The sequence below is a fragment of the Phyllostomus hastatus genome, unplaced genomic scaffold (genome assembly GCF_019186645.2).
Source record: "Phyllostomus hastatus isolate PE091 unplaced genomic scaffold, TTU_PhHast_1.1 phas_scaffold_28, whole genome shotgun sequence".
Taxonomy (NCBI): domain Eukaryota; kingdom Metazoa; phylum Chordata; class Mammalia; order Chiroptera; family Phyllostomidae; genus Phyllostomus; species Phyllostomus hastatus.
In genome coordinates, this window is record NW_025334022.1 from 4,202,705 (window position 1) to 4,227,973 (window position 25,269).

At 38.4% G+C, this 25,269-nt stretch overlaps 1 protein-coding gene across 1 annotated transcript in view; it reads left to right on the forward strand.

Moving 5' to 3' along the window:
* The window catches only part of DCX (doublecortin), a 154,086-nt gene extending 131,075 nt beyond the window's left edge, over positions 1–23,011 (forward strand). Inside the window, exons 6-7 of the mRNA XM_045817453.1 lie at positions 19,286–19,380; positions 22,946–23,011. Of these exons, the coding sequence (XP_045673409.1) occupies positions 19,286–19,380; positions 22,946–23,011 (161 nt within the window). The remainder of the gene's footprint in view (positions 1–19,285; positions 19,381–22,945) is intronic.
* Positions 23,012–25,269: the final 2,258 nt, after the last annotated feature.

Genomic DNA, 25,269 nt, shown 5'->3' on the forward strand with positions numbered 1-25,269 from the left:
ATTTGACTTTGAACTTTATAACATTCAAAAAAAGAGAAACAAGATAAATTGCACCATTATCACAGTTAGATCAGGCTAAGTTCTGAAAGAAAGAAAAGAGATTTGTCATATAGAATTGTATCTGGTGGATAGTAAGTGACCTGAAGAATGTGGTCTATGTATTACTGCCAATCCATGAACAATTTATCACTGTGACTAGATTAGGGGCTTGTGCCAAATGTAAATCATGCCACTGAGCAAACTGTTTACTTCAGCTGACTCTTTTTTCATAACATGATTTTATTGATGAAGGCAGAAGTATGTTTATGTTCTGGTATAAAGTTTTGTACCCACACTTTGAGTGACAGTGATCTAAAAGGCAAAAGGCCATACTTGAAATCACTATCTAAGAGAGGTCCAAAATAAGGATCTCTTTTTTTTAAAGACTCTATTCATTTATTTTAGAGAGGGGAAGGAAGGGAGAAAGAGAGTTAGAGAAACATCAGTGTGTGGTTGCTTCTCACACACCCCCTACTGGGGGCATGGCTGCAACCCAGGCATGTGCCCTAGACTGGTGATCAAACTGGCAACCTTTTGATATGCAGTCCGGCACTCAATCCACTGAGCCACACCAGCTAGGGCCAAAATAATGATCTCTTACATGACTTGACCGCTCTGTACTTTGCAAAATATTTCCAAATCTGTCACCTTGTTTGTCATTCATAATAGCACCATGAATTAGGTTAGAAGTGGATATTTATGCATTTCTTTAGATTGGGAAACTAAAATATATAAAGAGATTTAGTATCTGTGGTCTTTCCAAAGTCACACAACTATTTAGTACCCAAAAGCCAGGGTCCAGCTCTCCTGACTTCCTGGAAAGCAATCTTGCAGTTTACCTGAGGCAGGGTTTCGAAGTTCTAGAGTGGTGAAGAGGAAGGTCTCCATAGGCTGTTTCTTGCTTCTCTGCTTTCTTCCACCTTCCCCCACCTCCAGGCAAAGGATGTGGGGAGATAGAGAGATGGGATGGTATATGTGTCATTCTCTTTGTGATGTACAGACACAGCCATGAGTAATTAGGCATAACCTTTGTTTACAGTGCCCAGTTATAGACATTCCATCAGCTCCCTTACTATCACCCCAAGAGAAGTGATGCCTTTGGCAAAGCTATGTGAAGACAGCAACTTCCCATCCCCCTACCTCATTCTTATTCTTTCCAAAATCACAGTTTATGTGTAGCTTAAATGGAAGAACTGCCTTATATGTAAGGCAACTTTCTCATTGTCATTGGAGAGCTACTAACCAAACGGTTGGATGAAACAGTATAGTGGGGGCTACAGGACATGGGATGTAGTGTTGTTGTTTTTGCAGCAACTTGACATATCTTGGGATTTCTGTTTAGATACAATTGAATCCCCAAAGTTTTTTTAAGATTTTATTTATTTAATTTTAGAGAGGGAAGGGAGGGAGAAAGAGAGAGAAATATCAGTGTGCGGTGCGGTTGCTGGGGGCCATGGCCTGCAACCCACATATGTGGCCTGACTAGGAATCGAACCTGCGACACTTTGGTTCACAGCCCGCGCTCAATCCACTGAGCTACGCCAGCCAGGGCTTGAATCTCCAAAGTTTTGGTGGTATACCTAGTAAGGCTACATGCTGTAAGAAAAAGAAATGATAAGAAAAATTCACTGTCACTAAGAAGCTTATAATTTATTTGGGGAACCAGTATACATATAAATTTAACAAAAATTATCTACAAATACATATATCATTCTTATTATGTGCCAAGCAACTCTTCTAATCACTTTACTTGTATTAACCAATTTAACATTTAAACAACCTTATGAGATAGGTATTATTATCCTCACTTTGGAGATAAAAAAGAAAACTAGGGCTTACAAATGTTAAGTGACCTTCCCAATGTCACACAGCTAATAAGTGGTAACACTGGGATTCAAACTCAGGAAATTTGGCTCCACAGTCCACAATTTATCTATTGCACTGTGGTGCTAAATATGAGTTCATAGGTAATAGTTTGTTTAAATACCAAGTAACTGTGATTGCACAATAAAAAAAAATAAAAATTAAATCAACAAATGGGGGGGTGAATGGGGAACCTTTGTAATGGTGTCAATAATAAAAACTTTTAAAAATAAAATTGATAAATTTAAAAAATTTAAAGAAAAAATTTAAAAATAAATGCCAAGTAAACAAGAAATACAGGAACTATTTGAGTTAATGGGAAAGAGAGCTCATTAGAGGCTTGGGTGCTAAAGGGAGGCTTCCTAGAAGAACTGGGACTTGAACAAAAGTTGTATTTTTATTAAATATTTCTTCAAATACAGTTGACATACAATATTATATTTCAGGAGTGCAACACTATGACCAAACACTTACATAACCTATGAAGTGATCAGTCTGACAAATCAGGCTGAATAGTCAACTGACACCATACATATTTATTAAAATATTATTGACTATATTCCTTATGCTCTGCTTAACATTCTCATGGCTATTTCATAGTTACCAATTTGTATTTCTTACACCTTCTCCCTTTTATACCCATCCCCCCAACTCCCTTCCATCTGGCAACCATGAAAATGTTCTTTGTTTCTATGAGTTTGTTTCTGTTTTTTTTGTTCGTTTTTTTTAGATTCCACGTGTAAGTGAAATCATATGGCATTTGCCTTTATCTGACTTATTTCACTTGGCACAATATTCTCTTCATTCATACATATTGAAGATGGCAAAATTCCATTCTTTATTATGGCTGAGTCATATTCCACTTATATATGCACATTTCTTCTTTATCCATTCACATATTGATGGATACTTAGGTTGCTTCCATATCTTGGCTATTGTAAATAATGCTGCAGTGAACTTATGGTTGTATGTCTTATTCAAATTAATGTTTATAGTTTCTTTGGATAAATTCCCAGAAGTAGAATTGCTGGGCCCATCTTTGTCTCTTGTTATGGCCTTTGTTTTGTCTATTTTGTCTGGTATAAGTACTGTTATCCCAGGGTTTTTATTCATTCCTATTTTTGCAAAAAAATCTTTTCCCATGCCTTTACTCTAGTTTCTGTGTGTGTCTTTTCATCTGAAGTTAGTCTCTTGTAGACAGGGTATATAAGGCTCACATTTTCTTATCCATTTAGCCACCTTACATTTTGATTGGAGCACTTAACCAATTTACATTTAAAGTAATTGTTAATAGATATGTAGTTATTGCCATTTTATTATTCATATTTTGATTTTTTGCTCTCCTTAAAGAAGTTCCTTTAACTTCTTAATACTGGTTTGCTGATGATAAACTGCTTGAACTTTTTCTTGTGTGAGAAACTCTTTATCTATCATTTGAGTCTAAGTGATAGGTTTGCTGGGTAGAGTAATTTTGGTTTTAGGTCCTTGGTTTTCATCACTTTGAATATTTTTTGCCAATCCCTCCTAGCCTGAAAAGTTTCTTTTGAGGAATCAGCTGACAGTGTTATGGGAACTGAACTCCCTTGTAGTTCACTAACTGCTTTTCTCTTGATGCTCTTAAGATTCTCTCTTGGTCTTAAGCCTTTGACATTTTAATTATGATGTGTCTTGATGTGGGCCTCTTTGGGTTCATCTTCTTTTAGACTCTCTGTGGTTCCTAGACTTATAATCTATATCCTTCACCATGTTAAGAAAGTTTCTATCATTATTTTTTCAATTAGATTTTTAATTCTTTGTTCTCTCTCTTTTCTGTCTGATACCTACCCCTGTAATGTGGATGTTGGTATGCTTCATGTTGTCCCAGGGGTCCCTTAAACTACTTTCATTTTGCGGTGGGGGGGGTTCTTTTTCTTTTTGCTGTTCCAACTGGGTGTTTTCTGCAACCTTATTTTCCAAATAGCTGGTTTTATCCTCTGCTTCATTTAATCTATTGTTGATTCCCTCTAATTTATTCTTCTTTTAGCTAGTGCATTCTTCATTTCTGACTGGTTCCTTTTTATGTTTTCTATCTCAATTTTTACATTTCCTATCTCTTTGTTAAAGTTCACTGAGATCACTGAGCTCCCTTATAACCAGTCTTTTGAACCCTTCATCTGGTAGATTTTTCATATCCATTTTATTTGGTTCTTTTTTTTTTTGGAGTTTTGTTTTGTCCTTTTCTGGGGACATGTTTCTTTGTCTACTCATTTTGGATACCTCCCTGTATTTGTTTCTATGCATTAGGTAGAGCTGTTATATCTCCTGGTCTTGATAGAATGGTCTTATATAGTAAGTATCCTGTAGGACCAACTGGTACAGTCTCCTTGGTCACCTAAGCTGGATGCATCAGGTGTGCCTTTTGTGTGGGTTGTGTGTGCCCTCTTGTTATAGTTGAAGCTTGATTGCTGTTGTCACATCAATGGGAAGAATGACCCTCAGGCAGATTGGATGTAAGGAGTGGCCATGACTACAATGAGGAGCTGATGTGCAGGGGCTTACTCTATGGAGCAGGATTCACTTTAGCAGAGCTCTGATGTCTGCCCAGTCTTCCCTTTGACTATGTCATTGGTGAAGTTGGTTGGGTGATGCTCTGGTGTTGTCTGAAGCTGGGCACCAGATACATCATTTCTGAGGCCTCTTAGGAGATGCAAGCCGAAGTCAGCCACTGCCTGTGCCCTGACTGGTGTCTCTTTGTATGAGCTACAAATTGATCTGCAGGTGATGGCCACTTGTGCTGGGTTTGGAGGTGCATGGGAGAGCTAACTTGCACACTGAGGCCAGCTGCCTTTAGTGCCAGGCTTCAGGCTGCTTATTAGAGGTATGGGACATGCTGAGACCATGTATACTTGTCTGGGATTTGTAAACCTTTGAGAGATTTTAGGAAAGTCTGCAGCATGAGCTAAGATAGACCATTTGTATGGAAAAAAAAAAAACACTGGAAGCAGTTTGGATGTTTCTGAAAACTGGGTGGGGTGAGGTCTCAGGGAATTATCAGGGTTGGGTGGACAATTATCCCTGTTGGTGCAGACTCAGATATTCAGCCTGTTTGTGTTTTCAGGGGGTCAGGGGCTCAGCAAAGGAACAATGGGCTCTGCTAGTACTTATGTGTGGAAGAAAGCTGCCCTCAAGTCCTTGCTTGAAACCAAACAATTTTGTTTCTTCCCATATATCCCTGGTGCATTTTCAGCTGCAGCTCCAGCACTGGAGCTCAGAGCAAAGTAAATCTGTGCCCTTTAAGAGGATCATCTGGGACTCCAGAAGCCCTCCATCTCATGCAGCCACAGTCCCTGCTGGTTTTCATTGCCATAAGTAATGGGGACTTCTCTTTCCAGCATTGGAACTCTGTGTGGTGCTGAGAGCCCTCACTTCTCATGCAGGGAACTCTGAAACAGAGCTCTCTTTCCTGATTTTAAACTGCCACACATGAGTGTGGGTCCAGCCTGTACAGTGTCTCTGTCTCTTCTACCATCTTCTACCAGGCTTCCTGTGGCTTCTTCTGCATATGTTTAGGTATAGGACTTTGGTTAATCTAGACTTCAGGTGATTTTGAATGATGGTTATTATGTAGCTTAGCTGTAATTTTGATGTGGTTGTGTGAGGAGATGAGTATAGTGTTTACATACTCCACCATTTGACTGAAACTCTGGGAAATTATATTTCAATTTGTAAGAAAATGAATATTTCTGGTGGGGAGGAATCAGAACATAGAGCAGAGTTAGTGATAAATATAACATATCAGGGTACAGGGAGTCAGCTGTTAAATCTACATATCTAACCCCAATCTTCATTCTGAATATCTATTTCATTAATGCCTAAGCAACAACCCTGCTTATATGTGCCAAAGTGTCTTAAAATTAAGCACTTTTCCTCTCACAATAGAATCAATATTATTCTATGCCTTAGACCCAACACTTTGGTGTTATTTTAACTCTTTCCACTCTTTAATTCTTCATGTTTTCCATATGCTGCTGCCACCATTGTTGAATCATTGAAACATCTCCATATCACTCACAGAGAAGTCCCTTCCTGTCCCTAATCACCTGATGCCTGGATTACTGTACAGACTCCTAAGTAGTATTTCTGCTTCAAATCTCTGTCCCTTATGCATCTGTTGTGGTGGTACCACATTATTTGTCCTAAAGCACCATTTCCATTGTGTTACTTCCTGCTGCAAAACCTTCAATGGTTCCACATTGCATTCACTGACATCCTTTCTCACCATGGTAATACGGAGAGAGTAAAAAGAGAGAAGAGAGGTCCAAGGGCTGGGTTTGAGGACACACAGAAATAAAATGCAAAAATCAGAGGTAATAATCTTCATTGAAGAAAATGTCAGTCCTCTAATGCCTGACCTGCTAGCCAAAGAATTAGTCTTGAGCCAGTAACGATTGATATACCATCTCTTATGAAAGGGGGCTTTCTAACTCAGTGTATATATATTGCATAATTACTCAGTTCGTTCAATTTTTGGTAGTGGCCACAATAACATCAATTGAAGATGTCATTGAGCCCTTTCTTTGTACTAAGTCACTTGGCTAAGCATTATATGTATAGTCTGTTTTGTAATCCTCAAATAATTGAGATGTACACCGTACATTATTTTTATTCAAATGTTACAGATATGGAAGCAGACTCTCAGAGGTTAGGTTACACTCCAGTATACACATCTAGAAAAATAGTTAATCCAGGATTTAAAACCTAGACTGATTTCAAATCATTTGTTCTTTCCAAAAATTAAGAGCAGTGTAGTCTGTTCTGGTTTCTGCCCCATAAAACTGGTTGTTAGCAAACTTGCTTCTCCAGAAACATATTCTCAGCAGAACCACCTTCAATGGAAAATGTTAGCATTTACTTTGAGAAAAAAACTGTTTTCTACTCCCCATCAGAAAATTTTTGTGAAAAACCTATCCTGGAACTTCTAGCAGCCTTCTTACATATGCTCTCTTCTTGAGGGAAAATGATCTATGTCAAAATATTGCTGGAGCCCTTGCTGGTGTGGATCAGTAGATTGAGTGCCAGCCTGCAAACCAAAGGGTCATTGGTTTGAGTCCTAGTCAGGGCACATGCTTGGGTTGCAGAACAGGTCCCCAGTTGGGGAAACACGAGAAGTAACCACACATTGATGCTTCTCTCCCTCTCTTTATCCCTCTCTTTTCCTCTTTCTAAAAATAAATAAATACATAAATACATAAATAAATAAATAATCTTTAAAATATTTCTGGAATGGGTACATATATTAGTTTTGCAACTGGGAACACTCTGAATTTTCTCTTTTATTTACAGAACTTCATGCTGTCCAAAGCTCTGTAGGAAATATATTTAACATTCAAGTTATGGTATCTCACAGCCTACAATTGAATTTGGCCTGAGAACCAGTCCTATGATCAAATCAGTGAAGAACTGTTCCTAAGCCGTCAATTCTTGCTTCCCTAATTTATGGGTCTTCGGAGTTTTCCCAGTAAGCAGAAACAATTAGCCAAACTAATCCAAACAGCCCACCCAACAGCTCTCTGGAAAGAATGTGTGAAAACCACAGGTTCTGTCTCCTGGCCTAAGTAAGTTGAAACCACCTTGTTTCTAGTTGGTTGGTCTTCCAGAAAAAAGCCCCCAGCATATGTAGGGAGAATACAGGGTATCTTTAGACTAGAATGAAAGAACACTTAGAGCATCTCAATAAGACAAAAAAATGAAGAAGTAGATGAACTATGTGTTGAGACCTCCCTCCGTAAGGCATTAAGGGATTAGAGAAGACAAGACAGAGAATCAATTACTAAAAGGTCATGGCGTGAGTTATGTGATGTTCTAACCTTAAGGGAATTTTGAAATGAATCTGTGAGCAAATCCCCAAAACTCTACCTATCGAGCAGAAATGGTTTATACCATGTAAGCAAGTCCTACTCTCTCTCAGCCTCTATATCCTTATGATTAAGTGGAAACCAGTGATTCTTGGCCACCAGTTCTTAGAGTTATCAGGAGAATCATGTGAATTTATATATGGTAAATGCTTTGAAAACAACTTTTGAAATAAAACTGCAATGATGAAGCCCTGGCTGGTGTGGCTTAGTGGATTGAGTGCAGGCCTACGAACCAGGGGGTCACCGATTTGATTCCCAGTCAGAGCACATGCCTGGGTTTTGGACCAGATCCCCAGTAGGGGGTGCATGAGAGGCAACCACACATTGATGCTTCTCTCCTTTCTCTCTCCATTCCCCTCCCCAAAAAATAAATAAATAAAATATTTTAAAACACTGCAATGATTAAGACAGCTCTGAAATTATTATTATTGCTTCTTCTTGATACACTGGGCTTGTTTTTAGTGAGCAATATTTCAAAATAGGCATCAAACAAAAATCAATATGCTTGATTTTGTGTTGAGCTCAAGTGTTAAGATTAAAATGGAGGGAGACTTCCAGCTAAGATGGAGCTGTAGGTAGATACACTTTCCTCACACAACCAAAAGAAGGACAACAACAAATTTAAAAACAAAAAACAATCAAAACTGACAGAAAATCGAACTGTATGGAAGTCCAACCACCAAGGAGTTAAAGAAGAAACATTCATTCAGACCTGTAGGAAGAGTGGAGATGGGCAGCCAGGGTGGAAAGGACTCATGGCAAGGAGGTGGCTGGAAGACCAGGGTGGGTGTCACCTGGCAGACCAGATGAGGCAGCGGCTGGTGGACCTGGCAGTCCCACATTTGTGTATGGATAAACTGGGAGGAACGACATGGGAGCAACACAGACTGAACAACCCAGGGCTCCAGTGCAGGGAAATAAAGCTTCAAAACCTCTGACTGAAAAAACCTGTGGGGATTGTGGCAGCAGGAGAAACTCCCAGCCTCACAGGAGACTTCATTGGAGAGACCCACAGGGTCCTAGAATGTACACAATCCCCACCCACCCCCAGGAATCAGCACCAGAAGGACCCAATTTTCTTGTGGGTAGTGGGGGAAGTGACTGAAAGCCAGTGATAACTGAGCAAGTGGAATCATTCCCTCTCAGACCCCTACCCCACATACAGCATGACAATGCAGTGACATGTGTTGCCCCACCCTGGCAAATACCAAAGACTCCATCCCTTACTATGCATAACAGTCGCTCCAAGACAAAAAAAAAATGACCCAAATGAAAGAACAGACCAAAGCTCCAGAAAAAAAGAAAACTAAGCAATGAAGAGATTGCCAACCTATCAGATGCAGAGTTCAAAATATTGATAATCAGATGCTCACGGAATTGGTTAAGTATAGTCGCAAAATAGAGGAAAAAGTGAAGGCTATGAAAAGTGAAACAAAGGAAAATGTACAGGGAACCAATAGTGACAGGAAGTAAACTGGGACTCACATCAGCAGTTTGGACCAGAATTAGGAAATGAATATTCAGCCAGAACAGAATTAAGAAATGAGAGTTCAAAAAAAAAAAAAAAAAAAGAGGAGAGGTTTAGGAAATTCTGGGATAATTTTAAACATTCCAACATCTGAATCATAGGGGTGCCAGGAGGAGAAGAGCAAGAAATTGAAAACATAATGAAGAACTTCCCCAATCTGGCAAAGGAAATAGACTTCCAGGAAGTCCAGGAAGCTCAGAGAGTCCCCCAAAATTTGGACCCAATGAAGCACACACCAAGGCACATCATAATTACATTAGCCAATATTAAAAACAAGGACAGAATCTTAAAAGCAGCAAGAGAAAAAGAGGCACTTACTTACAAAGGAGTTCCCATAAGACTATCAGCTGATTTCTCAAAAGAAAATTTACAGGCAAGAAGAGGCTGGAAAGAAGTATTTGTAGTCATGAAAGGCAAGGACCTACATCCAAAATTTCTCTATCCAGCAAAGTTATCACTTAGAATGGAAGGGCAGATAAAGTACTTCCCAGATAAGGTCAAGTTAAAGGAGTTCATCATTACCAAGCCTTTTTTTTATATGAAATGTTAAAGGGACTTATCTAAGAAAAGGAAGATAATCAAAAACATGAATAAAACAATGACAACAAGCTCACAACTATCAACAATTGAAGAAAAAAAAACAAATAAAAAAGTAAAGTAAGGAAACAACTAGAACAGGAACAGAATCACAGAAATTAGATCACATGGAGAGTTATCAGCAGGGAGGTATGGTGGGGAGAACGGGGAAAAGGGTACAGGAAATAAGAAGCATAAATAGTAGGTACAAAATAGGAGGAGGTTAAGAATAATATAGGAAATGGAGAAGCCAAAGAACTTTTATGTGCAACCCATGGGTGTGAACTAAGTGTGGGGGCATGCTGGTGGGAGGGGTTGTGCAAGGCATAGGGGAATGAAAGGAAAAAATGGGACAACTGTAATAGCATAATCAATAAAATATATTTTTAAATAAAATAAAATAAAAATAAAATGGGAGGGAAAGCCAGAGCTAAGTGAATGAGAATTAAATCACTTTGGTCTCTAGTGGATCCCAGTTCCCTCCAGGAACTCTCAGATCAGGGGACCAGGAAGTTTGTGCCACTGGGCCTTATAGAACACCTATGAAGATCAGGAAATGTAGCAGCTCTACCTGATACATGGAAACAAGCATAGGAAGGCAGCCAAAATGAGGAGACAAATAAATGTTCTAAATGAAAGAACAGAACTCCAGAGAGATAGTAAAAGAAAATACAGACAAGCAATCTACCAGAAGCAGAATTCAAAATACTGCTTATAACGATGTTTGATGATCTCAGTGAGAACTTCAACCAAGAGACAGGAAACATAGAGAAAGAACCAGTCAGAAATGAATACTATACTAACTGAAATGAAGAATACATTACAGGGAATCAACAGTAGACTAGATGAAGCAGAAGATCAAGCCAACAATTTGGAAAGCAAAGAAGCAGAAAATACCCAATCAGAACAGCAAAAAGAAAAAAGAATCCAAAAAACAAGGATAGTTTAAGGCGTCCCCATGAAAACTACAAGTGTACCAACATTCGCATAATGTGGATGTCAGAAGGAGAAGAGAGAGAGCATGAAATTGAAAACCTGTTTGAAAAAAATGATAGAAAACTTCTCTAACCTGATGAAGGAAATAGACATAGAAGTCCAGGAAGCACAAATGAACCCAAAGAGATCCACATCAAGACACATCATAAAATGCCAAAGTTTTAAAATAAAGAGAGACCCTTAAGAACATCAAGAGAAGCGCAGTTAGTGAGTGACCTATAACAGAGCTCCCATAGACTGTCAGCTGATTTTTTTCAACAGAAACTTTTCTGGCCAGAGGGGTTAGCAAGAAATATTCAAAGTGATGAAAAGTAAGGATCTGCAGCCAAGATTATCCATCAAAACTATCACTTAGAATCAAAGGTCAGATAAAGAACTTTCCAGACAAGAAAAAAATGAAGGAGCTCATGATCACCAAACCGGTGTTAGAAGAAATGTTAAAGGCTCTTTCTTAAGAAGAAAGATCAAAATAAAAATTAAAATGACAACAAATACATATTTATCAACAATTACATTAAGTGCAAATGGATTAAATGCCCCAATTAAAAGACATGGAGGCTGAATGTGTAAGAAAACAAAACCCTTACATATGCTGTCTACAAGAGACTCTCTTCAGATAGAAAGACACACACAGACTGAAAGTAAAAGGATGAAAAATGATATTTCATGAAAATGGAAATAAACAAACAAAAAAGGCTGGAGTAGCAATACTTATAACAGACAAAATCAACTTTAAAATGGAGGTTATAACAAGAGACAAAGAAGGACCCAGCAATTTCATTTCTGAATATTTATCTGAAGAAACCCAAAACACTAAATTGAAAAGACATATGCAGCCATATATTCATTGCAGCATTATTTACAATACCATGGCATGAAGAAACCAAAGTATCCATCAATAAATGAATGGATAAAGATGAAGTGGAGCATAGATACAATGGAATATGAAATGGTTATAAAAATAATGAAATATTGCCATCTGCAACAGCATAGATGGACCTAGATGGTATTATGCTAAGTGAAATAAGTCAGAGAAAGAAAAATGCCAGATGATTTCACTTATATGTGGAATCAATAAAACAAAATAAATGAATAAGTAGAAGAGAAACAGACTCATAGGCACAGAGAATATTTTGATGGTTGCCAGATGGGAGGGGGCTGGGGAGATGGGTGAAAATGGTGAAGGGATTAAGAAGCACATATTGGTAGTTACAGAATAGTCATGGTGATATAAAATACAGCATAAGGAATATAGTCAATAATATTGTAATAACCTATATATGGTGTCAGGTAGGTGCTAGATTTATCAGGGCAATCACTTCACAAGTTATATAAATGTCTAATTACTATGTTGTATACCTGAACCCAATATAATAATGTGTGCCAACTGTAATTGAAAGATAAAAACATTATTTATATGTCTCTAGGCCCTCTGTGTGTCCTCCTTGTTACAATAGCTAAGTGCTGGAAACAACCTAAGTGCCCATCAGTAAATGAGTGGATCAAACAACTATGGTACATTTACACAGTGGAATGAATACTACACAGCAGAAAGAAAGAAGGAACTGCTACCCTTTGTGACAGCATGGATGGATATAGAGAGCATTATGCTAAGTGAAATAAGCCAAGCAGTGAGAGACAAACACCATATGATCTCACCTATAAGTGAAATCTAATCAACAAAACAAACAAGCAAGCAAAATATAATCAGAGACATTGAAATAAAGAACAAACTGATAGTAACCAGAGGGGAGTGGGGAGAGTGATAATGGGGGAAAGGAGAGGAAGGGTTTTCAGGAACATGTATAAAGGACCCATGGACAAAGCCAAAGGGGGAGAACGAAGGAGTGTGGGTGGTAGGGGTGGGTGGGGTGGGGGAAAGTGGTGTAGGAAAATGGAGACAACTGTACTTGAACAACAATAAAAGAGAATTAAAAACTTATTTTAAAACTTGGTTGAATTATTTCTAAAATAAGAATGTGAATAAATGTGGCTGTGTTTCTGTGTCTGAGAAAGAGAAAGAGAGAATGACAAATAGGGAGAAGAAGAAACAAAGAAAGAAATAGACACTTAATAAGCATTCATTATTATCCTGGTATTTATTGATATGATTGATAAATTGGCTTAGGAGATTGAAAAGTTCCTGATATACCTTGTTGTAGAGGGAAAAAGTTAACTGTACAATGAGAAGAAAGGTGTGAAAGAATTTGGACTATGAGTAAGTGAAGGATGACAACAATGAAATGATGCTGTGGTTCTGAGGAGGAAAATGAGAGCAAGACAATTAAAAGAGAGCAAAGACTCCCCCAATGCTTTTCCAAATTGCAGCTGAAAAATGGAAGCTCAGAGACAAGTGCAAAAGACTTTTAGTAAAGAATAATAAAGACAAATGAGAGATATCACACAGTCATGTTATTTCCAGCCACTATCAAAATGAACTGTGACAGATTTCCATGTGGATTTGCCAGTCCAAGACCATGGACAGTTCATCAGACCACATTTGCATTTTTCCCTGCTACTTCTTTTACTTGATATTTAAATGAATTGGTTTCAGAATCCATATCAAATGGCACCCAGGTTTTTCACACAGAATCCATAGAAAAAATGCATATATTAATGTATTTCTCTAATTTGTAAGTGTAGGCAAAAGTTCAGCTGGTAAAAGTTTACACTTTCTCATTTCTCTCATGTCCATATTTGGGTTTCATTCCATCAGGAAATCTGAGAAAATATGTACATTTCTCAGCAATGTAGTGAGTGACAGTTAAATGATTAAAAACTGATTTCCAAAATGCTTCTTGAGTGTTGAGGACAAAATAAAGTCCTCTACAGATAGTTTAACATTGATTAGCTAGGGGAGTGGCAGGGAAACATATATGAACATATACACAGAGAATACATAGAGAAGTAATGATGGAATATGTATTTAAGTTTTAACCCTAAAGCTTTGGGGCCAGAGAGTTTCAGAGGATATTGAGAAAAGAACCAGAAGTGCAAAAGAACCTTTGTGTGCATATCTATGGCCGATAGTTGGAACCTAGCTCACATGCAGATACGCTGTGGTTAATGATTTTCCACATTTTGGCTGATCAGTGGGCTCATCCTCACCTAGACAAGAGTATAGGGGAAAATGACTTCTGGCCAAGATGGAGGCATAGGTAGATACACTTGGTCTCCTTGTGCAACCAAAAGCACAACAACAAATTTAAAAACAAAAAGCAACCAGAAATGCCAGAAAATCGAGTCTGACAATGAAGGAGTTAAAGAAGAAACATTCATCCAGACTGATAGGAGGGGCAGAGGCAGGCAGCCAGGAGGAGAGGACGTGTGGTAAAGTGGCATACTGGGACGAAGGAAGCCTCAAAACCTCTGGCTGTAAAAATCTGTGAGCATTGAGGCAGTGGAAGAAACTCCCAGCCTCACAGGAGAGTTCATTGGAGAGACTCACGGGTCCTAGAACCCATACACAAAACCACCCACCCGGGAATCAGCACCAGAAAAGCCCAATTTGCTTGTGGATAGCAGGGGAAGTAATTGAAAGTGGGGCAATAGCCGAGGAAGTGGCATTGTTCCTTCTCTGACCACTCCCTCACATACAGTGCCACAATGCAGCAAAGTGGGTTGCCATGCCCTGGTGAATACCTAAGCCTCTGTCTCTTACAATGAAACACTACACTGAGACAAAGAAATATGGCCCAAATGAAAGAACAGATCAAAACTCCAAAAAGGAAACTAAGCAATGAAGAGAGAGCCAACCTATCAGATGCAGAGTTCAAAACACTGGTAATCCAGGTGCTCACAGAAATGACTGAGTATGGTCACAAAATAGAGAAAAAAGTGAAGGCTATACAAAGGGAAATAAAGAAAAATATACAGGGAACCAACAGTGATAGGAAGGAAGCCAGGACTTGAATCAGTGATTTAGAGAACAAGGAAGAAATAAACATTCAACCAGAGCAGAATGAAGAAACAAGAATTAAAAAAAAAATGAGGAGAGGCTTAGGAACCTATGGGACAACTTTAAATGTTCCAACATCCAAATCACAGGAGTGCCAGAAGGAGAACAAGAGCAAGAAATTGAAAACTTATTTGAAAACCTAATGAAGGAGAACTTTCCTAATCTGGCAAATGAAATAGGCTTCCAGGAAGTCCAGGAATCTCAGAGAGTCCCAAAGCGGTTGGATCCAACCAAAGAGGAACACACCAAGACACATCATAATTGCATTACCTAACATTAAAGATAAAGAGAGAATATTAAAAGGAGCAAGAGAAAAGGAGACAGTTACCTACAAAGGAGTTCCCATTAGACTATCAGCTGATTTTTCAAAAGAAACCTTACAGGCAAGAAGAGGCTGGAAAGAAGTATTTGAAGCCATGAAAGGCAAGGACCTATGTCCAAGTTAGACTCTATCCAGAAAAGCTATCATTTAGAATGGAAGGGCAGATAAAGTGCTTCCCAGATAAGGTCAAGTTAAAGGAGTTCATCATCACCAAGCCTTTATTACATGAAATGTTCAAGGGACTTATCTAAGAAATAGAAGATGGTCAAAAACTATGAATAGTACAATGACAACAAACTCACAGCTATGAACAACTGAACCTAAAAACAAAAGAAAATCTATGCAAACAAATAGAATAGGAACAGAATCTCAAAAATGGAGATCACCTGGAGGGTTATCAGCAGGGTGGGGGAGAGGGGAAAGTGAGAGAAAAGGTACATGGAATAAGAAGCATAAATGGTAGGTACAATATAGACAAGGGGAGGTTAACAATACTGTAGGAAATGGAGAATCCAAAGAAGTTTTACGTACAACCCATGGACATGAACTAAGTAGGCGATAGGTGGGGGTGGGTGATGCTGGTGGGAGGGGTTATGTAGGGTGGAGGGGAATGAAGGGCAGAAAAAAATGGGACAACTGTAATTGCATAATCAATAAAATATACCTAAAAAAAGACTGTAGGAGGAAAAGACCATTTTCACTTTCTAATATTGCTGACAGATGCTGGGAAACTAGAATAGTTGTTACCAAAGGATACAGCAATCATGTGGAACAAAATGTCATAACTTACCTGGGGATGCCTGCATCTGTAAGACTTCCTGGCTGAGGTCAGGGCTCTTTGGGAAGACTTCCATTATGTCCTCTCAGACAGATCACCAAGATTGCTCTCTCTCTTAAATACTAGGGGCAGGTCCTACTGGGGAGGCCCTCAGGCAGTGTAGGTAGTCCAATAACTCCTTCCTTTTCCTGAACAGTAATTGATTACATTGGCCCCCTGTGGTTTCACAGATGCTTGCCTTTTCCAAAAAGCCTTTTCAAAAATATTCAGTAGGTATTTACTGAGCATCTACTATGTGTCAGGCCTTATTCCAGCAACTGGGATGCAACATTCAACAAAATAGAGAAAATCCTTTTCTTTTTGGCACTTTTTGTTTTGGGAATCAAACACTTGTTATTCTGGTGACCATGTTAGGTGTATCTCTTAGAAAATGATGGCTAAAATGCCTGATATATTCACCACAAAGCCTAGTGCCCTAAGCTTAGTTCTCCCAGTTTCTGTGCTATTTGGCACAGGTCATGTATTTCTTTGAGTGGTTTATATGGTATGTGCACATAGTACTCTAAGTCTGTCTGACCTCTAGGTCTCAGTCTTCCACCAGGTCCTCTATCTCCCTTCCCAGTGCTTTAATTTAAGCCATCATCACCTCTCATCTGGATTAATGCAGTGTCTTCTAACTCATCTCTGCTTCTACTCTTTCCCTACCCACTTCATCTCAGTCTTACCACAGTAAGTAGAATAATAGTTTTAAAATGCATGTTTGGTGATATCACTCCAGATTTCTTTCACAAATCAAATGGAAACTTCACAAAAGTCCCCACAAAAGCCCTCAGGCTTTGGCTTTTATCCTCCTCCCAGTCTCATCTCATAACTCACTGCTGGCACTGTGTGGTTCAACCATTTTGAGCTATTTGCACTTCAGTAAAGATACTATATTCTTTCACTCCTCCATGTTTTGGTTCTATTGGTGCAATTCTGAAGTATAGAATACCCTTTGAACTGTCTCTGCCTAACTAGTTCCAATTCATCTCTTTTATGACTTTATTGAGATACAAGTCGCATAGCAAACAATTTACTCATTTAAAATGTACAATTTAATGGTTTTTAGTTTAGCCACAGAGTTGTGCAACAATAACCACTATTTAATGCCAAAACATCTTTATTCCCCTAAAAGAAACTCTTTACCTATTAGCAGACACTATTTCTCCCAGACCATCCTTCCTCCCACTCCTCCTAGCAAGCCCCTAGCAGCAATTGATGTACCTCCTGTTTCTATAAATCTGTCTATTCCAGTCATTTTCAAGCCTTTTTCAGGTGTTGCCTCCTCTTGTTTATTTCCCAGTTCCCTGATTTCAAAGCCTTTCTTCTGAGCTCCAGTAATACCCTTACATGGGTTTTTCATAGCACTTAGCCCACTGTGTCCTTGCTTATCTCCCTACAGGAAGTAATTTACTCATCTCTGAAACTCCAATGTCTAATGCTTGGCCTAGCTTAGAGAAAGTGCCCTGTAATGATTGGCCACATGAATGAGTGATTTCCAGAAAGCTGTACCAGAGAGAAATGTCTCTCAATGAATGCTTAATAGATGAGTGAATACACAGGCAAAGCCAGACAGTGGATGCCTAAGTCCCCATTTTTCAGCTCACTTGCAGTTGGTTAAATGCAGCAAACAAAACACCAATGTCCATTCCATCTCTACAATTGGTATGCAGGTCACAGAATCTAGGGAAACATTACCATAAGTGGTGTAGAAGAAATATACCCTCAGAAAATATTTACAACACAGCAGTTTGTGCTTTACCTGTGGGACTATTGGCAGTACACTTGGGCCATGATCCTGCTTAACTTTTTCAATTTTTTATTCTCTCTCTCTTTCTCTCTCTCTCTCTCTCTCTCTCTCTCTCTCTCTCCTTATCCTCCCTCACTCCTGCCTTCCCTTCTTCTTTTTCTTTCCTTCTCCCTCCCTCTTCCCCTATCCTCACACCATTGGCATATTTGCCTTTATCTGTAAAGCACCTTTCAGAATATCTCTGATAAATAATGCAGGTGCTTAGATTAAAAATATAATTTTAGCATGAGATATCTGAACATGAATCAACTTTGAAAGCTGTTTAATTGTCCTATTCAATGCATTGCATTTCTTTTTAATTGATTGGATATTTGAAAACATCATTAGCAAGGGAACATAAAATAATTGCAAACACAACTGAATATGAAGATTTTTAATACTAAATCTCTCATTTTTAGCATTTTATTGACTGGAGACAAATTGGAGTGCACTTTGACTTTGGCCACCTTTTTTGACTGTCTGTTTCTGTCCTTATTCAAATTTCTTCATTCTTCTCTTCTCCTAATCTCTTACCCTATCTCCCTGTCTCCCCTATCCTCCATTCTTTGTTTGTTTCTCTCACTTATTTTTTAAAGATTTTATTTATTTATGGACAGAGGAGAAGGGAGGGAGAAAGAGAGGGAGGGAAACATCAGTGTGTGCTTGTCTCTCACGTGCCCCCAGCTGGGGACCTGGCCAGAAACCCAGGCATGTGCTCTAACTGGGAATCCGTCCAGCGACCCTATAATTCTCAGGCCAGTGCTCAACCACTGATCCACACCAGCCAGGGCATCTCTCTCACTTATTTTTTATTTCTCTCCTCCCTTCATTTTGCTGTGTGAGCTTTTCTTTATTTTTCATTCTGTGTTTTTCCTATACTTTTTACTCTCCCTGATTAGCCTCCTTCTCTTTCTTTCCTTCTGATATTTTTGCCTAGGATGAGGCAGGGAAGAGAAAGAGAGTGTGTGTGTGTTTGTGTGTATGTAGAGGGCAATAAATTGATCAGGAAAAGAGAGAGTAGGGAGAGATTGACAATGGGGCTGTCCTGCATGTCCCACATCATCTGTCACCAAAACGGATATGCCCTGGTCCAAACCACCCATATTTCCTCTCATTTAAAGCAAGGCACAAATTTTCTCACAAAATTGAAACAAAAAAAATGTGTTCCCAGACTATCTCACAGAAATGGTGTTAGGGTCAAACTTGGTAATGAATATGAAAAAGGTTTGAAAAGAACCAGATCCTGTAATTGGAAGCACTCAGGGGAAACGGTGGGAAGATTGCTGCCTTGCACTGCTCAGGGTTCTAATTATCTTGAGGATTGCACTTCTTATCTTTCTGAGGAATATGTTTCTTTCTACCTTTGTCCTACTCATCTTATCATTTGTTTATATGTGTGCCTTGTTTCAGTGTCCTTGGTGTTTTCAGAGGGGAAGGATAAGTTGGGGTTTTTTTTGTATGCTATTGATTTTTATCCCTTCCTTTTCTCTTGCCTTGGGCTAGCAAATGGAACCTCCAGCAGCCAGCTCTCTACCCCAAAGTCTAAGCAGTCACCCATCTCTACGCCCACCAGTCCCGGCAGCCTCCGGAAGCACAAGGTATTATGTCTCTTATACCTTACTAAACACCTTTGCACTTTGGACTTCTGTGATTAGCTGGATGAGTTTTCTTTCATCAACTTCAACAGCACATCAAGGCCAGAATTGCCTTTCATGTGGTCCATCTGCATGAAACCCTGGGAATCCCAGCAGGGGCCAAGCTTCCAGTCCCTTTTATTTGTACCTCTGATCCCTTATTTATTTACTCCAGATTACATTTAACCAAAAGGAAGAGGTACAGAGGTCTCAAAAACACATTCTGAGTTAATAGTCACTAAATAATGGCTCAGGGGATGGGTTGAGCACTTGTCTAGTTCAGAGGCATAGCAAAGAGGGCCTTAAAGTCAATTTATGTCCTCCAGGCACCAGCCAATGGAATGACATAAATATATAGCAATCAAAGAAAGTTAGCACTGAGTTACTTTAGATTTGCTGGACATCAAAATATGAACAAACCATAATTTCTCTATGTATTCTTTACCAGGCATAGTCTGGTACAACATAGGAGAAAAAGCATATATATTGCATTGGCCTTAGGCACCATGGTACACTTCTAAGTCATCTCAAATAAATATAACATTAAAATAACAGAAGTGTTAGATTCTCTAGCTCCACTTCCCAAATAGATCTCCACTTTGAAATGTCTCCAGTATAGAAAATCTGGAGTGGTCACTGCCTTGGATGTCATCTCTGAGGTGATGTAAATGTGGTTTCTGCTCTGATTACCACACTCTAGAGCAGCTTCCTGTAGGATTCTCTTGTCTTTTGCCTGTTCACAAGACTTGGTATGATATGAGAAAAGGCAACAGCCACCAATGTGGCCAACTTTATCACAGAACCATAAATAGTCAGAACTGGAGATCTTGGATGGAAATAAACTAGCTTCATTTGATTCTCTCAGTGATCTTGTGAGGTTAATATTTTACAGATGAGGAAGTTGCAACCTAGAATCATTAAGTCACTTAGTAGGATAACATAGCTAGGTAGTAGCAGACAGAAGACTGGTACCCAGGTCACTGCCAGCAGTATGCTAGAGTCAGTTTGCACTAGGTCATGAGACTTGATTGTACATTGCTTCCCAACTCAGTGTTCAGTAGCATTGTGTTGTTAACTAGAATGCTGCTGTGGTGGGAAGATTTACACCATGGAAATCAGCAAAGATTACATATCAAGATTGTTTTTTCCCACATAAAGTCAGTGGTTAAATATTTAACAGCACACTACTGTCTGACATCCATTTTCATTTCCTTCTCTCTGCATCAGGGTTTTAATTTCCTGGTTAATCTGACCATTACCTGCTCCATCATTCCTAATGTCTGTTGCATTCCTTTAGTGCCTCTTTTAACTGCTGGTACTGACCCTGACCAGGACCTCCTAATTGTCCTGCTGAGCTATTTGGTTTCCCCAAAGGAGGAGTTGCTCAACTGTCTTTATAGCCAACACTACCCAGAGATTGTGAGGTGGATGAAAATTGCTTTCACAGTCAGCTGTCAGTTATTCTTCTGAGCAGCAAAGCTTGTTAGTGTGGACATTCGAAGATGGGGAATAGCTTACTTCTATTGTTCCACTGTCTACACAGAACATCCTATGCTGCATTACTTCTTACTTTATCTTTTCCTTATGCATTTCTGTCCTTAATTTTTTCCTGGAAAGTGTGAGCTACACCAGCAACTTACATTAGTACCTTCACCAAAAAACTGGGAGCAACATGGGCATTTACTTGGTATGCACACTTGAGTTCTCTGCTTTTCACATGTATGTTCAGTTCATTTAGGCTGAGTGCTCAATTCATAAGCCCACTGAGGTGAGTACTGGTGTTGTTAAACTATTTCTCCTGGTTGCCTTTGCAGGCTATTTGTGTTATTTATTTATTTATTTATTTATTTATTTAGGACTTCATTCTAAAATATAGTTCAACAACTGAAGGACTAGAACAAGATATAGATGGCAAGATTGTCATACCCTCATCTCTTCACTGTGGGATATTCAGTGTTTCAATTTATTTTTAAATAAACTGTTTTTATGACAGCTAAGCAAACAAACATTAAATAATGAATTATATAATTTTTGGAACAAAGTTTTTAAAAAATTATGTTTTGGTATAATTCTCACTAATTTTTAAATTTATCACTTTGATATCATCCCAAATTTACCAAAAAGTTGAAAGAATAATAAAGAATTTCTGTATAATCTATACACGAATTGACCAGTTGCATATATTTTGCACCATTGACTTTATTTTTTGTGTTCTGTCTCTCTCCCTCCCTCTATTTTTCTCTCTCTTTACACACACACACACACACACACACACACATGCACATACACATATTTTACAATATTTTAACCATCTTGGATTAAGTTGCTAAATTGCAGACTTCATGCTGTTTAACTTCCTAATACTTTAGTGTATATTTCCTAAGAATAAGAACATTTTCTTTCATAAACACATTATAATTATCAAAATCAGAAAATTTGCACTGTTGTGATACTATTATATACTCTACAATCCATATTCAAATGTTATCGATTGCCCTAATAACTTTCTTTTTTTTGGTCCAGAATCCAATCCAGGATGACACATTGTCTTTAGTTGTAATGTCTCTTTAGTATTCTTTAATTTATTAAAGTTCCTCAGTGTTTTTTAAAAAAACCTTTTAGAATAGTGTATTGTAGAATTGAGGAGTACAGGCCAGTTATTTGGTGGAGTGTTTTTTGATTTAGGTTTGTCTGTTATTTCCTTGTGATTAAATTCAGATTGTGCATTTAAGCACAAGTGTCATAGTAGTGATTCTGTGCCTCTCAGTGCATCCTACCAGGAAACAAGAGCCTCATGCTTAGGCCATCAATGATGGAAAGTAAACTGGTTTTTCTAAATAAGCTAAAAAGAATCTTGTGACCTTGGCTCAGTCCCCTGGGGCTCAGGTCTTGGCTTCTTGCTCCTCCTTTCACACAGCTACCTGAACTTTAGCCCTATTAAGGTCCTCGGGTAGTGGGCCTAAGCAGATCTCATCTGAATGTCCATCCAAGTGGACCTAAAAGGAAGTCATAGTGGAGAAAGGAAGCAGGTGGCTAAGGCCATGACTTTCCTCCTGTGCAATTGGAAACAAACTTGAAGTCCCAGCATCCCTTTTGTAACTTTTGATGGCTGTGGCAGGGCCCAGAGCTATAATCAACCTTTTGGTTTCCTCTCTTAAGCAGCTCATGGAGAATTATCTTTAATGCAGCTGAGATAAGGTTAGCCAAAGTCCACATACTCAAGTGCTACAATATGGACACAAAGTAAATCTTCATATAGTTAATGAGAACAACATTTTACATTTTTGTGCTGCATAGCACAAAGCACATTTCATGCTTTGCATAGCCATTTTCTCATTTACTCTTGTGATAACCTCGTGAAAAAGATAGGGCAGGTAGCATTTCTATTTTACAGATGAGAAAAAGGAAGAGCTGAGGTTAAAGAAGTCCAAATATGATTCAACAATTTGGAAAAGGTAACATATTAAAGATGTCCAAGAAGCTTGGAAACATAGGGAACATTTTTCATTTATTTTTATATTTTTTCCAGATCAGTATTTGTACTCATGGCTTTAAATTTGGAGGCATTTTGCTTGCAGAGTTGTCTGGAGATTGAAGAAAATATATTAGACATACTATTTATAAATATAACTAATATTATTTAAATATATTTTTCCTCTGCATTTCCAGACTTTTTTTGGGGGGTCATCCAGTAAGTGCTTGGGGAGAGAGTTTGGGTGAATAAAGGAGAGTCCTGACCCTTAAATCACGGACACCACTGTAAGTGGATTTTGGTAGTGTAATCAAGAGCAAACAAAAGGACTGCAGGAGCACAAAAGAGGGTGGAAGACAAGGAAAGCTTTACAGATTACGTGACTTTTAAGTGGGGCCTTTAAGCCTGGGTAGGCATTTGATGGCTGGTGAAGAGAACAGGAAATTACAGCTTTAAAAAAATCAGCAAAAACAAAACCATATCATCAGAAAGGCTCAGGGCATATTTGAGGCAAAGTAAACCCAAACTGGAAGCCAGGTTTCTCAAAACTTCTCTCTGACTTCACTCACACTATAAGCATCTTGGACCAGAGACCAAGATTTTTTTATCTAATGCAAGAGTATAGCCAGCACAGCTGTATTTGTTACAAACATTTTGTTCTGTAGGGCTCCAAGGGACTTAGCAAATGAATTTCAGGTGCAAATTATTGGTATCGTTAAGCAACACTTGTGTTTCTGTATTTCTACATATCAATAAAAAAACAGAATGCTGAGATAATTCATTTTCCTGAACATTGTTCTACCCATACAAGGAAGTATATTTTGAATATTAAATAAATTGATGGAGAACAGAAGTTCATACTTAGGCCTAGTTATATGGATTCTCTCCATAGCCTTCATCATACCCTACCCATTCCAAATCATAGCAGCTGCTAGTGGAGCCTACTCAAAATTTTGCCCTGAGGCCTATCTCCCTGTCCTCTGAGATAAGAGACTGGAACAATTTTCTCAGATAATTATTTCCACCAGCCAACCAACTACACTGAAGGGTCTGTTCCATGAACAATTAAGAGCAGAGGTGAATGCTGAAGCTCAGTGGTACATGGTGGTTAGACTCAAAGTGGTCTCCATAATGAAAAGGCCTTTTTGGCCCTGGCTGGTATGGCTCAGTGGATTGAGAGCTGGCCTGCAGACCAAAGGGTCGCTGGTTCAGTTCCCACTCAGGGCATTGCATGCCAGGTCCCTGGTTGGGAGCATGCAAGAGGCAACCACACAGTAATGTGACTTTCCCTCTCACTCTCCTTTCCCCTGTCTCTAAAAATAAATAAACAAAGTATTTTTAAAAAAGAAAAGGCCTTTTGTACTGCTTGGAAAATGTCCAGGGAACTAACTTGGCAGTGTCTGTTTCATTTCCCTTGCTTTGGTATAACTAAGGAAAACCAAAATGAAATTATCTGAATTATATTTTACAGAATTTTAGAGCTACAAGGAACCCTTAAGATTTTATAGTCCACATATGCCACTATTTTCAGATATAGGAACAAAGGCTCTAAAAGGGGGAAGTTAAATGGCAAACTAGGTCTAGAACCTAGATCTACTGAATCCTAATTCTGACCTCAATCTACTACAGTGATTTGTATTTTATGTAAATTTAACTTGTGGAATTCATCAATAGTTACAATGGAATCATAGGAAAAAACTGCTACAAAACTTTCTCATATTTGTACATGTCATTACACGATGAATATTACTATATGCATATACTTGCATATCACTGTATAGGGTTTCATACTCAGAAATCACATAAATAGTATTTAATTGTTGATGTAAGAGATTTTCAAAACTACTATTTTTTAAAAAAATAAGCACTTCTTCAGATATATTTCACATACTACAATATACACCTTTTTAATGTGTACAGTTTAATGGTTCTTAGTATATATAGTAACACATTTTTGCAGGAATATATTCATCACCCATTGGTAGTCAGAGCCCTTTCCCCTCCACTTCCCTGCCCTGGCAGCCACTAATCTACTACTATCTGTTTCCTATGAGTTAGCACATACTGAACATGTCATGTAAATTTCCTTCTGAGCACTGCATTAGCTGGATCCTGTAACTTCTGCTATATTATTTATTTCATTTTTATTTATCTTAAGAGTATTTGCTAGTACTCCTTACAATTTCTTCATTGTCTATTAGCAGTGCCTTGTTTAATTTTTACATTGTGAATTTCCCAAATATCTTTGTTATTGCTTTCTAATTTAGTTACACTATAGTTAAAGAACATATTCTGTATAATTTCAGTACTTTTAGATTTCTTGAGACTTGTTTTATGACCTAATATATGATCAACCTTGCAGAATGTTTGAGAAGAATTTA